At 38.8% G+C, this 17,246-nt stretch overlaps 1 protein-coding gene across 2 annotated transcripts in view; it reads left to right on the plus strand.

Annotated features, from left to right (window-relative positions):
- Spef2 (sperm flagellar 2) overlaps window positions 1-17,246 on the plus strand; it is a 177,051-nt gene that overhangs the window by 4,659 nt on the left and 155,146 nt on the right. For both annotated transcript variants that reach the window (XM_032898792.1, XM_032898791.1), the window contains exon 2: window positions 7,265-7,367. In XM_032898792.1, the coding sequence (XP_032754683.1) occupies window positions 7,265-7,367 (103 nt within the window). The remainder of the gene's footprint in view (window positions 1-7,264; window positions 7,368-17,246) is intronic.

The raw sequence follows: 17,246 nt of genomic DNA on the forward strand, positions 1-17,246 counted from the left end.
GGTTTAGGTCTCTGTTAATTGCCATCCACTACAAGAATTAACTCTAAAATAAAATGAGTGGCATAGAAAGATCTTCTGAAAGTGCTCTGGGAGGTATTTATTTATTTGCTTATTTCTTACTATATTATATTTATATACTATATTTCTGTGTATGTATGTGCACTTATGTGTGCACATGGAGGTGGAAGAGGTGGGTAGAAGGTATCCTCCTCTAGGCTCTTTACCCCAATTATTGAGATACATTCTCTCACTGAAGCTGGGTTGGTTTTTGATAAACAGATTGGCCAGTGTGCTCCAAGTACACACTGTCTATCCATAAGTGCTGAGGTAACAGGTAAATACCAACACGCCAAACTTTTTTTCATGGATATTAGGGTTCTAATTTAGGTTCTCATGGTTGCACAGCAAGAATTTTATGCACTGAGCCATTTCCCATCACCACATTCAGTTGCTCTACAGAAAAACATTGGCTCTCTTTTATAAGACATTTGTGTATTTTCCTTAAGAGCAAATGATCATCAGAATGTTATAAAAGAACATTCTCTATAAATGATATATGCTGTATTGGTTAATTTTATGTCAACTTTGCACAAACTAGAGAAGAGGAAGCCTCAGTTGAGATAATGTCTATAAGATCTGGCTATAGGCAAGCTTGTCAGATGTTTTCTTAAATTAGTGCTTGATGTGGGAGGGACCAATCACTGTGAGTGGGGCCATCTCTGATCCTGGGTTCTGTAAGAAAGCAGGCCGAGCAAGCCACCAGGATTCCAAGCCAGTAAGCAACACCACCCCATGGCCTTGCATCAGCTCCTGCCTCAGGATCTCACCCTGTTTGGGTTCCTCTCCTGACTTCCTTCCGTCAGGGACCATGGATGTGAAAACAGAAGCCAAATGAATGCTTTCCTTCCCAACCTGCTTTTGTTCATGCTGTTTTCTCAGCAATAATAACACAAACTAAGCTATATGACTTCAAATCTTTGTACAGATCAGATTAGTCATAAAGAGGAAGGTAGCAAATGGTGTGTTACTCTTGGATTCTGACCATGGATTAATTGAAAAATCTAAGCAAATTAATTATGCACATTTTATTTCTTTTGTAGTCATAACATTATTAATAACACTACCAAAGACACACTAAAAACACAGCTACATTCAGGAACTAAATTCCTCTATGTCACAATAGCTGAAATAGCAGTAATCATCTCTAGATTATTATTTATTTTTATTCTAAGTAAAGAGTAATAACTAATGTATATTTGAGAAGGCAGGTTATTATTGATGATAATCAGTTGTAATATTAGCCAACATCTACTAGATACTCACTAAGCATTATTTTAACATTTTTCCCAGTTCTCACTTTAGAACAGTGCCCAGCACAGCTCCTGTCACATAACATGTTCCATGACAATGTATGGGGCAGCAAAAGTAAATCATGACTTTTAATCTGTCTTAAGAAGGCAGCTTAAACCTTTAAAGCCCAGCTTTGTGGGTAAAGAAGCTCAGCTTTATTATGAAAGCCAGTTCTTAAGAATTCTATGATACCAATATGTCTATTTTATGAGTGACAATTTCTTACAGGGAGAAGGCTATCAGACTATTATTATTTGAAAATTAACATGATTCATAACCTTGTTTGCCTGGCACACTCAGAGGAAGGCAAATTCATAGATCCAACTGCTGTCACCAATTAGAAATGATCTGGTATCAGGATAATTTCCAATCAACCTAATGCTTGATTTCTATTACACTTCTGGTGGACCCACTTCATTAATATGTAGATGAAAATGGGATTAGATTGCGTTTGCTCCCCACCCCATGATGCTTAAGAAAGACATGCTGTTCTCTCGTTCTCTTCTATAACTAAAAGCTCCTGAAATTCCTGTCATTGTAAATTCTTCTGTTGTTGTAGTACATTGTTGCATTGGCAATCAATACATACAAAGAATATTGCTTACACATTTTTCAAATTAAATGGTTCAATTTTGTGTTTTAAGAAATAAGCTTCTTGTTCGTTATTTTTTTATAGTTGGGTTTTCCCAAATGGCTAGTGTACTCTTTCCACGTTCAATATCAGTAGCTCTTGAGAATTGCTCTAAGTTTCATGGGCAGCCTTTAGTTGTCATCTTGGTGTCTTCTTGAGACACAGGCTTCTGTCACTGTCAGTAGTAGCCTAAAATGCATGGCGACCCATCGGACTCAGTCGTAAGCACCAGGACTACTAGCCTGCTCCACTAAGGCAATAAACTAAGGTTATAGTTTACTTAGATACTTAATAAGTTTATTTATTTTCAATCTCTAGTTTTGTATTTTTGAAATGGAGCTCTATAAATAGACCTACTGAATACATATTTCATGATGCATTAGGATTTTACTATAAAATAATATGATTTTAGATCTGAAAATGAGTCTGAGGCCTTGTCATGTTTTGACAGCTATGCCCCTAAAAACACTTGCGTTGCCTTCCTTATGGTCGTCACAGTGATACCTTTTTAAAACGGTTTAGGTCTTGTGGGATCTGCCTTCATGCAGTTAGTCCATTATCGCAGGATTTATTCTTGTTGGACTGGGATCCTGATGAAGGGATATCTTTAGTCCCTAGCTTACGTCCATCTTGAGTATACATCTGCGCTTGTACCTCATACCCTGTGATGCAGTCAGAAGGCCTTTGCCAAATTCTCGCACCTGGGCACTGAACTATTTTACTTTGAGAAATGAGAGAAAAATCTTTAAATAAGCAGCAGTTTTGTTCTGTTCTGCTACAGTAACATAAACTGAACAAAGGCAAGAAAGGTCTTTGGTGTGTGAATACATAAATTAAATCCTATATTAGAGCTTGGTTTGCAGTGGTGCAGCGAGGACATTAAGTTGATTGTCTCTAGGTCCCATTCTCTCTTACAAAGTGTCTTAAACCACACATTTTCTGGTATTTCAGCTCCAGGATCATTTTTAAAAGCCATATCGATGCTGATAGAAAACAATATTTGTTCTTTTCTTTATTAACATGCAGATTCCTTCCACTAGAAATTCATCAGTAAGTGTAAAACCAGCAAGCATCCTGTGAACCAGGTCTAGTATTTTGTTTTCTTTTGTTCTGTTTTTAAGTATGTGAGTACACTGCCAATGTCTTCACACACACCAGAAGAGGGCACCGAATCTCATTACAGATGGTTGGGAGCCACCATGTGGTTGCTGGGAATTGAACTCAGGACCTTTAGAAGAGCACTCAGTCCTCTTAACTGCTAAGCCATCTCTCCAGACCCATATCTAAGGTTTTAAGGTTAGAGTTTCATGGAAACAATGACACCAAGTATTTTCTTAAGTGAAGATCAGTGATCTAGAGATTAAGATTTTACTTCAGATAAAAAAAAAAAAAGCAGACACAGGTCACAGTTAGAGTTGGATGAAGTTTTTTTGTTTTGTTTTGTTTTGGAGTGGTTGCGAGGTGAGAAAATATGCAACCTCTTTCTGTTGGGAAGGACTTGGGCTCCTAGTAGGTGTTGTTGAGGAGGGTTCTTGGAAACAGTGCTTTAGTGTGAGTCTGATCCTTTCAAAAAATAGAAAATTCTCGAATTGTATTTCTTAACGTCATACCTAGCAACAGGGAGAAGCAAGCAGAGCCGAGCTGTGATCAGTAAGGAAAGAGCCTTCACTAATACGGGCCATATTAAGGGATGTTTGGCCCCATTAGTGTTTTGGAGTCTCTTGGGTTTTGTCTGAGCTGAGATAGAAGAGCAGGTTGTTGTTTGATCCACAAGCCATCCTTATCTACATTTAGCGAGCTGTGAAATTGGTTCTGCTCAAGGAAGAGGGCGAAGGTCTTCCTGTGAATGCTGGCCAGCTCGAAGGAATGCCAAGGCCTCCTAGAGACAGGCTATTTCCCAGCTGCCAGAAGGGGCCTTTATCTCTCTCAAGTGAAAGTGAAATTGCTAGATTTTAAAACATGCACTTGAGATGTAAACAGGATCTTCGATTCTATCATAAAGATCTAAAGGCCACTGCATACGAAGTGACATGGGTTCCTGTCTTATCTACAATCCGAAAGCCAAGTTTATCAAAAATTTCTCCTTTATTTATTGTATTGAAGTATTTGACAGGAGGTGTTAAGGAACTGCTTAATGTTTATATATCTCATTGAATGCAAACCATCCAATACCTTTCTGTATAAATCAACTGACTCTATAGGCATGACCAGAACGGTCAAGGTATTATATTCTACCTGTCTTTATTAGTGAGGTCACATCTGGGTTTCAGGGCAGTGTCCAGTGTTTGCTTTCTGAGCCCCGAAATCCTCTTTGAGGAAGTATGCATGAAACATCACCATGGAAGGTCTATTACTGAGTGTGTAGGCAGTGTAACTAATGTGACCCATCTTCTGAAAAGAGTGTAATATTGACAATAAAACCATCACTGAAGACGCTGTGGATCTGTCATGACTCCATGTGCTTTACAAACGATGTCTCATTTAATTCTCAAATAATTCCCTGTGGACTAGGGTTCAACCTTCCTATTTTACACATTAGAACTATTGATACTTAATTACGTAGGGTTAGGTGGCATATACACAGACCAGTAATAAAACAAAGTCCCTTCCTCCAATCCTTCACTACCCCTTGAGACTGTAGATAATAACTCTTAAGTGTTTTATTCAAGTAGCTCTGAGCCAAGTTGATAGAAAAGCTCATGGTCATTTCCCTGCTTCTAGAGCCCAACAGACATCTAGAGCACAGAGGACCCCATGAAAAATTTTCCCAAATGCCAGTTTCAGTGATGAGGACCAGGCCTGTGACTTGCAGGGTTGGAGATGGGGGTTGTGCCACCACTGAACAGTCCCCATCCCAGATGACAATGTGTGTTAAAGATGAAGAGCATCCCTGCCACAGTTCTTAGAGTGCTTAGTGTTCATTGTCCTGGAATAAGCTTGTCGCTTCTTCACACAGGAAATGCTGGCTGGTGATACACTGGTCTATGGAGGCGGTTTCTATGGAATTAGTCATACTACTTAGTGACACTGAGTGGGGAGAGAAAAACAACAAAACAAAGGGGAGAAATGTTTTTCCTGCGATTATGTGTCTCTCTGAATTACCCTCTCCTGTTCCCTCCTTTCTTTTTGATTTGTTGCATCTTGTTAATGTGTGGACAATGTGTTCCCTTGTAATCTTCATATGTCTACCGTCTCTGCTTTCCTTCCCTCTTCCTTTCTCTGCCTCATTTCTTGCATGCATTCTTTCCTGCTTGTTTCATTTTGTACAGTCTTCTTTGTAGCTTTCCCCATCTGCTGGATTTTTAAATCAGTGTAATCCTTCTTGCCCATCTATCTCACAAGAAATTTGAAGTCTTTCATGCATAAAAATCTGCTGAACAATGTGTCATATTACTCTTATTACAAACTATCCTGACAGTGAAACAAATAACTGATTATTCTTCCTTTGACTTTCACTCTACTAGAGATGCATAATTAGTATTTTGTGCCATTGCAAAGGAAATGGAGTTGAGTTTATTTTTAAGTAAATCATTTTTATATTACTAACCATTTATCTGCTGTATACAGGGTGTTAGAACAGTATTAATCTGTATCCTAGTTTTTTATGGGATGAATCCCTGGCTTTTGATTGATACAAACAAATATGATACAAGCTACAGAGGGGAGCATCAAGGAAGGAGATGTAGCAACAGCTTCTGAAAAGAAAACAGTGTGCTTAAAAATTGAACTCAATCCTCAGTGGTCTAGGACTTGGAAGGAAGATCTATCTACAGTCTGACAGCAGTGCTAGATCAAATGACTGGTTAGGACACTAAGAGAATAGGGATAGCTTAGAGAGGAGAGTAGGGAGGAATGAAAACAAAGATGTGATTGACAGTAGAGATAGAATGACCTACTGAGGATAGTGCTGGCAGCCAGACCTGGGAACAGCTCTGAAGTTCCCTCCTAATGAGACCTCCATCAGGAGACCTTTAGGGGCATGGAAAGTGACAACAGTGTAGGAGAAGACAATGGCATAGTTCTGTCCTGTAGAGAACAGAGCCTTGGGGATTTTACTAGCTTTAGATCTGGAAGAATCATGCCAACAATCACAGAGTTCTTGACCTTTCAAGTGGTGCCATGTTAAGGACATTGGGTACCTTGACTGGGAAATACAAGCTTATTTCATGAAGGTAATATGTACTGTGAATTATGAATTGTTCCTTGAGAGGTGTTCCTTAAGGATGGTGTCATAGGGACAGGTATGACTGATTAGGTTAATCCATCAAGCTTAAATGAGCATGTTCTGTGATAAACAGCTGTAAAAGAAGGATCAAGCTGGTCTCTCAAGGGCAAGCTTACTAAAGACCGCTAATGAGTGCAAAACTTGTCACCTTTGATGAACTGGCCTTAAATAGCAAGTGTTACTGTGTTGAACATGTTGGATCACCCTAAATATTCAGGATATTGAGCACTATGAGAAAAAATACCAGTCTATGTAAAATGGTGTGCTGGGGGCAGATGTCCATACTTTACGGTGGTGTAGAGTCCCCTGAGTGAGGTCTTTGAGCCTCATTCCCTTATGACTATCCTCTTTGCACCCACACTTAAGGACATTTTTAAAGAAAGAGTAAGAGATAACAAGTAATATTTGCTGTCCGGGTCCAGCAAAAGATGAAATCTCAAAGTGCTTTTCATTCGCGTTATGCTGTTACAAATGTTTAACACATTTAAGGTTATTTCTTCGCTGTCTTTATTTCCTTTGAGAACTCTCTGTTCTGAGATATTACCATCATTCCATTGCATATAAACAGGGCACTGGTGAAATAAGATCTCACTGTATTCAAGAAAGATTGTTTTTAAACATACAGATGATGCTAGTAAAAATCTCCATTATTTTAGATGTTGAAATTAAATCTGCGTATTCAAAAAAGTCAGACTGCATTTCTATTGGACAGAATGTGCTTACCTGTAGGTTGGAGACACAGCTAAATTATTTAAAGCATAGTTTTATGCAAGTTCTCGATAGTTGTTTTTACATTAGGTTTATTTATTTAAGGTATTGTGTTTTGTTTAATGTTAATTGGAAACAACTTTCCACTTTTAAAATTATGTTTATCAACTACTGATTTACCTTTGAGGATATTAATGTCTATTTTTAAACCTTTTACTTTAGTTATTAAAAGATGTTTCTGTAAATACATTCAAGACATTGCGTGATCACATTTGCTTATGCTGGTTTGATTATATACATCACACAATAACATCGTATTTACTCTTCTATTTCAATGTTTTAAAATTCAGGTCCCAAGTCATTTGCAAAGACATTTTCTAATGGCTATCTAATTGGAGAAATTCTGTTCAAGTTTGAACTTCAGAGTGATTTTTCAGAGTTTTCAGAGAGCAGGTTAGTAAAATTACTCTATCTTTCAAGAACATAGAGTCAATACTTTTGGCATTTAGACCTTTGTTGTCTGAAGAATCCAAAGGAGAGGAATGAATGTGTTTCCAATGAGATTGCTTCTGAAGAAAGTCACATTTAATCCTGTCCATATACCTCTGAAGTCTTCAGCTAGATTTCTCCCTCTTTCTTTCTTTTTTTTTCTTTTCTTTTTTTCAGAGCTGGGGACTGAACCCAGGGCCTTGCGCTTGCTAGGCAAGCGCTCTACCACTGAGCTAAATCCCCAACCCCTTCTCCCTCTTTCTTAATTCAGTTTTCTTCTTCCTCTTTCTCTTTCTCCTCCTCTCCTCCTCTCCTCCTCTTCCTCATCTTCTACTTCTTCCTCTTCTTGTTTTTTATTTTATTTTTATTTACTTTTATTTTGTGAGTATTGGTATTTGCCTAAATGTCTCTTGACTACATCCATGCAGTGCTTACAGAGGCAGAAGAAGGTGTCAAACTCCCCGAGTTACAGATGATTGCGACCTGCCTCTGGGTGCTGGGAATCCAACCCAGATCTTCTGTAAGCATAACACACACTCTTAACACTTCAGCCATTTCTCTCAACCTGATTCTTCCTTCATTAAAGAGAAGAAACATAATGTAATATAGTTCCCTTAGTGAGGAATTGTTGTTGTTGTTACTATTTAGTGTTTTAAAAATATACAGTGGGACTTAACTATTAGTAAAGATATACAGTTTTGTCTTAGCAATAATATTGAAGTATAAGTTCAGGCTGTAATTCACGATTTGAAAGTTTGTGGCCCAATTTGTTTGGATTTAGTATACATTAGTATTTGTGATACTGAGGCCATGGTGTCTGAAAACTGTTTGTCTCCCAATTTACTTGCTATACATGCTGCTTACCATGTACTGAGTAAATACATTCTAGACTTGTGTGGCCACCATGTCAGAAAATGGCACAGTTGTTTGGCTTTTCCTACTTCAAGTAAAATTTTGACTTTCATTCATGAATCTTCTCTTCATTATTAATGCTGGAAAAATTTAAATTTATGGGTGTGACATGCCATAATTTGTTTATCAGTAGTGAATATTTGAGTTTTTCCACTGGGGTCCTTATTTATTACGGATGCTGTATTGTGTGTGCTTATGTTCTTATGCCTCTTGAGTATTTATTTCTCTTGGCTATATGCTTAGGAGTGGCATTGCTGTGATACATACATATTATGACATGCTATATATCATATATATATATATATATATATATATATATATATATATGAAACCACACATAAGCTGTTTTCTAAAGTGATCACACTTTTCCAATCTACAGTAGCAGGATATGAGGGTTTTAGTTTCATGATAGTCTTGTCAACATCTGTGATTATCGTTTTCATATTTTTATTGAAAACAGATTTTTTTTCATAAGAAATGTTCTGATTACAATTTCGATCTCCTTTCTCCTCCCAGTTCTTCTTTACCTTTCCTCTAATTGCAGCCATGTTAACAGGCTGAACTTGTATTGCATCTCCGGTTTAAATCATTTCTCTGATCTCTAATGATGTTAAATAGCTGCACATTGCTAATTATTCATTCGTCTTCATTGATGCAATGTCCACTGTGACATTTTATGTTTTTAAACCAGCTTGTATTGTATCATTCCATGTTATTTTCAGATTCTAAGGTAAGTTTCTTGTCAGATAAATGATTTGCAAACACTTTTCTTATTATATAATTTAAATTAGAACTTTGTTATGATGTCTCTGTTCTTGAGGCAAAAATTTTTTTCATTTTGTTTCATTGCAACTTAATTATTTTTTGATTACTCGTGGGGTTTGGTTTTTTGAAATTGTTCTCGCTTCTTTTCCTATAGCTTTATGCCTGAATAATTTCAGCTGATATACCTTTGAGGTTTTTATTCTTTCTTCTGTCCACTTAAACCTGTAGTCGAAATCTTATGACAAACATTTCATGCCAGCATAACTCCTGAGTCTTCATCTCCATTCACCACACCAGCTGAGCCAACTTCAAGTAGTAATTCTAAATTCTGATATTCTATTTGGTTCTTACTTTTTATAATTTTTATGTCTTTATTGTTGAGGCTTTCACCTCATTCTAATTAAAATTGTTTTCAACTTTAGAAAAAATTTTACATTTTATTTCTTTATGTTTTGATGTTGGACAGTTATTTTTATTGGGAAATATCTTAATATCCATTCTACAGTTGTTTACAGGCCTCATCAGAGGGCTTCTACTGGGTTGTTTTCTTATGTGTGTATGTTTTCTTGTTTGTATGCATGTGTGAGAATTACTAAGCATTGGACATGGAAAATAATATACTGTGCTGTTTAGTTACTTATCTATTGCTGTGGAGATCACCATAGTGGAGGCAACCTTTAAAGAAAAATTCATTTTAGGATTATCATTCCAGTCAGATGAGGCCATCATTCTCACAGTAGGGAGCGCATGCAGGCAGGCAGGCATGGTGCTAGAGTAGGAGCTGAGAGATTAGTCTTGGTCCACAAGCAAGCAGCAGGAAGGTCTAACTCAAAAGAGTATAAGTCTTTTGAAGCCTCAAAGCTGGTGGTCATATCTCTTAATCCTCTGCAAAGAACCACCAACTGGGGACCAGGTATTCAAATGCCCAATACTAAAGGGGAAGATCTCATCCAAAGATTACATATGGGGTGACTCCTGGCTCCAGGCACATAGGAAGCAGAGGATTGGCCTTGTCTGGCATCAATGGGAGGAGAGGCTCTTGGTTCTGTGAAGGCTAGATGCCCCAGTGTAGACTAATGCTAGAGCAGTGGGGTGGGAGTGAGTGGGTGGAAGGGGAGCATATTCATAGAAGCAGGGGGTAGGGAGATGGGAGAGGGGGGAACTGGGGATGGGGATAACATTTGAAATGTAAATACATAAGCTTTCCAAGAACAAAAAAGAACCACATCTGCTAACTCTAATTTCTGCATTTTGGGCTGTTGTTGCTATCTGCTGTGGATGCAATTTCAGCTGCTTTTTGTTTCCTTGATGGCCTTTTGGGGTGAATTCTGTAAAGTCTCTATTCCTTGCCGGATAGATACAATACTTGGCAGCCTAGTGATCAGCTGGTGTACATTTTGACAAGTTGTCGATTGCTGCGTGATTCTGTGGGAGTGTTGAAGCACATTTTGCTTTGGAAATTTCTTTTTTTTTTTCTCCATCTTTATTAAATTGGGTATTTCTTATTTACATTTCAATTGTTATTTCCTTTCCCAGTTTCCAGGCAAACATCCCCCTAACCCCTGCCCCTCCCCTTCTATATGGGTGTTCCCCTCCCCATCCTCCCCCCATTACCACCACCCCCAACAATCACATTCACTGGGGGGCCAGCCTTGGCAGGACCAAGGGCTTCCCCTTCCACTGGTGCTCTTACTAGGCCATTCATTGCTACCTATGAGGTTGGAGCCCAGGGTCAGTCCATGTATATAGTCTTTGGGTAGTGGCTTAGTCCCTGGAAGCTCTGGTTGTTTGGCATTGTTGTTCATATGGGGTCTCAAGCCCCTTCAAGCTCTTTCAGTTCTTTCTCTGATTCCTTCAATGGGGGTCCCATTCTCAGTTCAGTGGTTGCTGCTGGCATTCGCCTATGTATTTGCCACATTCTGGCTGTGTCTCTCAGGAGAGATCTACATCCAGTTCCTGTCAGCCTGCACTTCTTTGCTTCATCCATCTTATCTAGTTTGGTGGCTGTATATGTATGGGCCACATGTGGGGCAGGCTCTGAATGGGCGTTCCTTCAGCCTCTGTTCTAAACTTTGCCTCCCTATTCCCTCCCCTTGAGGTATTCTTGTTCCCCTTTTAAAGAAGGAGTGAAGCATTCACATTTTGGTCATCCTTCTTGAGTTTCATGTGTTCTGTGCATCTAGGGTAATTCGAGCATTTGGGCTAATAGTCACTTATCAATGAGTGCATACCATGTGTGTTTTTCTGTGATTGGGTTACCTCACTCAGGATGATATTTGTTTTGGAAATTTCTTGTTCTTCCTTCCTTACTCACTACTTCCGGTGGTAGTAATACTGTAACCTGGCTAGAGACATGATGTATTTGGAATCTTCCTGTCTTTTCCTGGAACCCATAGTCTTGCACACATCTATTTTGCCTTATACATCGATGCCCAGAAACTACGAGAGCTTCAGACTCCTCAACACACATTTCGTCCTTAGATCTTTTGAGAAGGATCTTGTTTGGAGCAGCGGATAGCACCAAGACAGGGAGGTGGGATCTTGAACATGAGCCACTTGTCACTTTATATTAATATCCTTGAAATACCATAGGCTTAGTTCAACAAACGATCTTTAGGGCAGATCAAATAATGACAAAGCCACAAAAAAACCAAACAACAAACAAACAAAACAACAACAATAAAGAGTTTTCCACAGCACTGTCAGGCAGGTCAAATGGTGATAGGCTGGGAACCCAGCATCTTTTCTGAGGGGCTTCAGACAATTGCCTTCCCTGTTGACTGCTGGATTTTATAGCTACTGCTGTTGTATTTGGAGCCTGCCTTTGAAGTAGAAAAAAAGGTATGGGAATGATATGATGTAAAAGGCAGCAAAAAGTCTATTCTTACACATGCAACGCAGTAAGTGCTCTTTATTAAAAAGCAACTTTAATTAATTATATTAATTAATATTAATTAACTTAATATTTTGATTGTATTCTTTCCTCACCCAACCTCCCCCAGATCCTGACACACCACCCTGACTTTGTGTTCTTTCTCCCTCTAAAAATAAGAACAAAAAACTGGAGAGATAGCTCAGTGGTTAAGAGCACTGACTGTTCTTTCAGAGGTCATGAGTTCAATTCCCAGCAACCACATGGTGGCTCACAACCATCTCTAATGAGATCTGATGCTCTCTTCTGGTGTGTCTGAAGACAGCTACAGTGTACTTATATATAATAAATAAATACATCTTTTAAAAAAGAACAAAAAGAGCCCATTTTGTGTTAGCCAGTTACTGGTGAGCCCTCGGCCTGCCCTGGAGTGTTTGATCCAGTCCATGTCCCTCCACTGACACAAACTGATTCTACTGACTCAGCACCCATCAGTAGCTTCTTGCTAAAGTGGGGCTTTGTGCCCACTCATCCCCTCTACCTCTCTGTGCCACGATTTTCTCTTGCTTGACCCAGTGCAGGTCTTGTTTTTGTTGTCTATGTCTCTGTGAGATCATACGTAAACTCCATCGGTGTCTTCGTTTCCTTGACATTGTCCACAATCTCTGGCTCTCCCACTCTTTATGCACCCTCTTCAGTATGCATCCCTGAACAATGAAGGGGGTCATGTGATACAATCAGTTTGAAGCTTAGTGCATCAAAGTCTCTCATGCTCTTCATATTGTCTGTCTGTAGATTCTGTGTATGAGTTACTCACTACAGGATGAAAAAAAAAACCTTCTCTGGTGAGGCTTAAGTAATGCATACACTGGTCAATGGGTATAGAAATATATCACTAGGAGTCATTTATGGATTTAACATAATACTATAATAATTCTGCCTATTTAACAGAATAGTTGTATTTCCCCTGGGGCTCGTGACCTAACTAGTCTCAAGTTCTTTTCCTCATTATTGGTGTCAGGTATGGACACTCTCTCACCAAATACATCAAAAATATAGTGGGGGTTAAGCCTATAATGTTTACATGACTATTTCCTCAGTAGCTATATCTGTGGGCACATTCTTAAATGTTATTTGAATTATTGAAAGTCCTTATCTGATTTCTGGACAATCTCAGTTCTTCTGGACAATCTCAGGAACAGTCCACATTGGTTGACCTGTTTGTTTGTTTGAGGTGGAGTCTCTCTTTGGCTGGGAGTGCTTACTTTTTGAGCAGCAGGATTCTTCTGTCTCTGTTCTCCCATCCCTAGAGTTACAAGTGTGCTGTCCTTGCAGCCTTTTTACTTGAATTCTGAGAGTAGAACTCAGAGTCTCATGCTTGTCCGGCAGCCACTGCACCAACCAGCTCTCCTCCCATTCTTAGTAACCTAGCACAAATCACTTTTAACTTGACACTTCCCATGCAAACATTCCTATGATGGAATTGTACTGGACCAGATAATGTGTGATACATCCTCTTCATAAGCAATTCATTTATTCACGAATATAAACTATACAAGCTGTACAGGAAAGACTCTATGCCATAATAGAAGCTACAGAGTGTAAATATATTTTTATCTATTAAAGTCTTTGGTAGTTTTCCTTCCCAGCTTGTTTTTTAAGCTTCTAGGACACAGGGATATTTTAATCCATACAAAACTTGCTGTGTTACAAACCTTCCATTCCTGAGTATTGGCAAGAGAACTGAGATTGTCCCCAGTCCTAACACACACACACACACACACACACACACACACACACACACAGAGACACACATAGACACACACACATACATAGACAGACACTCACATGCACACACTCACATATGCAGACACACATAGACACAGACACACACTCACATGCACACAATAACATATGCAGACACACATAGACACACACAGGCACACACAGAGACACATAAACACACACACTCACACATACAGATACACACACAGGCACACATAGACACACACTAACACACACAAACTCACACAGACACACACATAGACACACAGACGCACACACACATACACATAGAGGCACACAGACTCTTTCTCACACACTCACACACACAAACAGACACACATATAACACACACAGACACACATAGACACACACTCACATGCATATACACACACATACACAAACTCACACACACAGACACACACTGAGACAGACACACACATACAGACTCTCTCTCTCTCTCTCTCTCTCTCTCACACACACACACACACACACACACCCTCATGGCATGATGTACAACGTTTTCATAGCTTTCCTCAGCTACTTTCTCTGCCTGACCTGCTAGTCCTGAGTCTCTCTTGTTACCACCTTGATAATCACTAATAGACGTGAGATTAGCCTTCCGTGGGTAAGAAGGTTTCCAGGGTAGGTAACAAACACTCTCTGTCTTCTCTTTTACATGCTCAGATACTCTCATACACCTACGTTGCTCTGAGATTACTTACAGGGAGCCAGATTTCCGACACTTCTGCTTATCATTTTGTGCACATTAGAAACATGTTTCACAGTTGCATGCTCTGCACAGTTCTCCTTGTTGCCAGTTCCTTTTTGTTTCCAACATTGTGTATTCAATGCATCCTTCAAGTTACAAATGCCCGTTATTTATTGTTGTTGTTGTTGTTGTTGTTGTTGTTGTTGTTGTCATTGTTTTTAGATTCTTGAGGGTTGAATAGGTCCAACTGCAGATTTGGTGAAATTTAGGTGATCGGTTATTTTGGTTGGTAAATTAATGAATGTGTAAATGTCTAGGTAAATTCTAAGAGGGTACACATTTCAAACATCTTACCCACAAATTAAATTGCCTTAGTTGATTTTCTATTGCTATAAAAGACACCATGACCAAGGCAACTTAGGAATTTGCTGGGCTCACAGTTCTGGAGGGATCATTAAGGGGTGACTGAGAGCATGATGACAGGCAGGCAGGCATGACCCGGGAGCAGTAACTGAGATTTTACATTCCGATCCACAGGCATGAGGCACAGAGGTGGAAGGATGGAAGGAGGGAGAGAGGGAATTGGAGAGAGAGAGAGAGAGAGAGAGAGAGAGAGAGAGAGAGAGAGAGAGAGAACTAAGTAGGAACAGTATGGGCTTTTAAAACCTCAAAGTCCATCCTCAGTGACTTCCTACAACAAAACCGAACCTTAAAAATCCATTCCAAACAGTTCTAACAACTGGTCACCAAGCATTCAAATATGTGAGCTTATGGAAGCCATCTTCATTCAAACCGAGACATGAATCTTTGCCTATTATTACTCTTTCACTATTGCTTTGAAAAACTCTTTTTTAATTTTTTAGCAGACTTAGCTCTTGTCTTCTCTCCATTCCAATGATACCATGGTGATACTTTTTGTAATTGTATTGTTAGGATTATTTGTGTCAGTTTTTATTAGAATAATGTTAAAACCTGGGTGCCCCAAATTATTGGAAAATGTCATCAAAAGTTAGTTTCTTTTTAGTTTGTTTGTCAACTTGACACAAACTGGGAAGCAAGAACTTTACTTGAAGGATTACTTCCATCAGATTGGCCTGTGAACATGTCATGAAGCTATTATTGTTGTTATCGTTATTGTTATTATTAATGATTGATGTGCATGCAGGAGGACCAGGCCCGCTGTGCCTGGTTTCACCTATAGACACCTGGGTAATATAAGCAAGCAAGCTGAGTACTTCATAGAGATCAAGCCAGTAATAAGAAACACTCCTCAGTTTTTACCTTCATGTTTCAATCCGGACTTCCTCGTGATATCCTATGATTAAAAAGTGTAAGACAATTAAACACTTTCCTCCGCAGGTTGCTTTGGTCATAATTTTTATCATAGCAACAAAAGTAACCTAGACATTCTTCAAATGAATTTCAAATATCCTTAAAGTTGTCCTCAAAGCACAGTTCCCTCACCCATGGTAAATTCACAATATCATTTCTGTAATCAAGAAATCAATGTCAAAATCTACACCTGATTTTAGCCATAGAAATTTTAAAGAACTGTTCCGGTCTCATTTTTTAATGCAATATCAATCTTTGAGGTGCACAATGATTTTTCCACATGGACATTCTTCACCTATGGATTTAAGCATGGGTTGAAAATATCCAAGGGACTTACAGTGTAATCCAAAGAAGACTTAAACTATAAAAGTGTATGCACTTAAATTGTATGAAAGTAGCACTGCCATTTTAGTAGATTTTTACATGTGCAGGGTTCTTGGTAAGGTATGTCAGCTCTAAACCAGCAAACCATGGAAAGCAAAGCAGGAAACAGTACTTGTCTGTGGGAACTACATTACTCCAGGTTCCTGACCAGCTGGGGTTCCTTCTCTAACTTTCTTCAGTGATGGACAGTTACTTGAGAGCTTAAAATAAAAATAAACCCTTCCCTCCCCAAGTTGCTTTTGGTCATGGTGTTTTATCAGAGCAGTAGAAACCCTAAGGTAAGGCATATGATTATCATCTCATACTTTTTAATGTCTTTATTCTAATCTGAAGTTAAAATTGTGCTTTATACACTTCTAATGACACAAAGTGACATGTCTTAGAAATGACTTAATTTTAAGAATAACTTCTCTAACTCTGAGAGGATTATTAAGTAGATTAGTTAAAAGGAATAAAATAGTTAATAAGGAACTATCTTCCCGAGGGTAGCATTTCTTTTGTTGAGAAAACGTGTGTTCTGTGAGCTGGTGGCAAGCAGGAGAGGAGACCTAACTCCCTTAGCAAAGAAAGACGGTAAGCAGAGGGCAAGGGAACGTTTCCCAGGGCACCATCCTTATTCCCTCGGAGGTCACCGTTTACATCATATGCTCTGTCTCCAGGGCCAAGATGTCCCAGCTGATTTTCTGTTTCCAAAAACAAGAGCTGATTATCCTACGGTGAGACTGTGCGCATGCCTTAACAATCTCAGATTTCCTGAGATTCTTCAAGTTGTGTTCTTCAAAGTCTGGATGGCTGGGAATTTAGAATATCCATTATATCTTTCAGAGAGATCTCTTGTGTTTCCCTCTGATATTTGGTTTATTAATGGTATCTTCAAACCAAACTGGAAGTCATATATATTAACAGAAATGCTATATTCAGGAAGCATTGAGACAGTGAGAAGAGAGGAGCAACTCTTTTGACTGTAGGTCTAAGGGCTAAGCTTTGAAATTGATTCATGATTTTCTTTGTATTATCTCTTCTGAATTATGATATTCACAAACACTGCAGTTAACATATGACCAAACCTGAGCTTGGATAGATA

Source organism: Rattus rattus, chromosome 3 (assembly GCF_011064425.1).
Source record: "Rattus rattus isolate New Zealand chromosome 3, Rrattus_CSIRO_v1, whole genome shotgun sequence".
In the NCBI taxonomy this organism is placed as follows: Eukaryota; Metazoa; Chordata; class Mammalia; order Rodentia; family Muridae; genus Rattus; species Rattus rattus.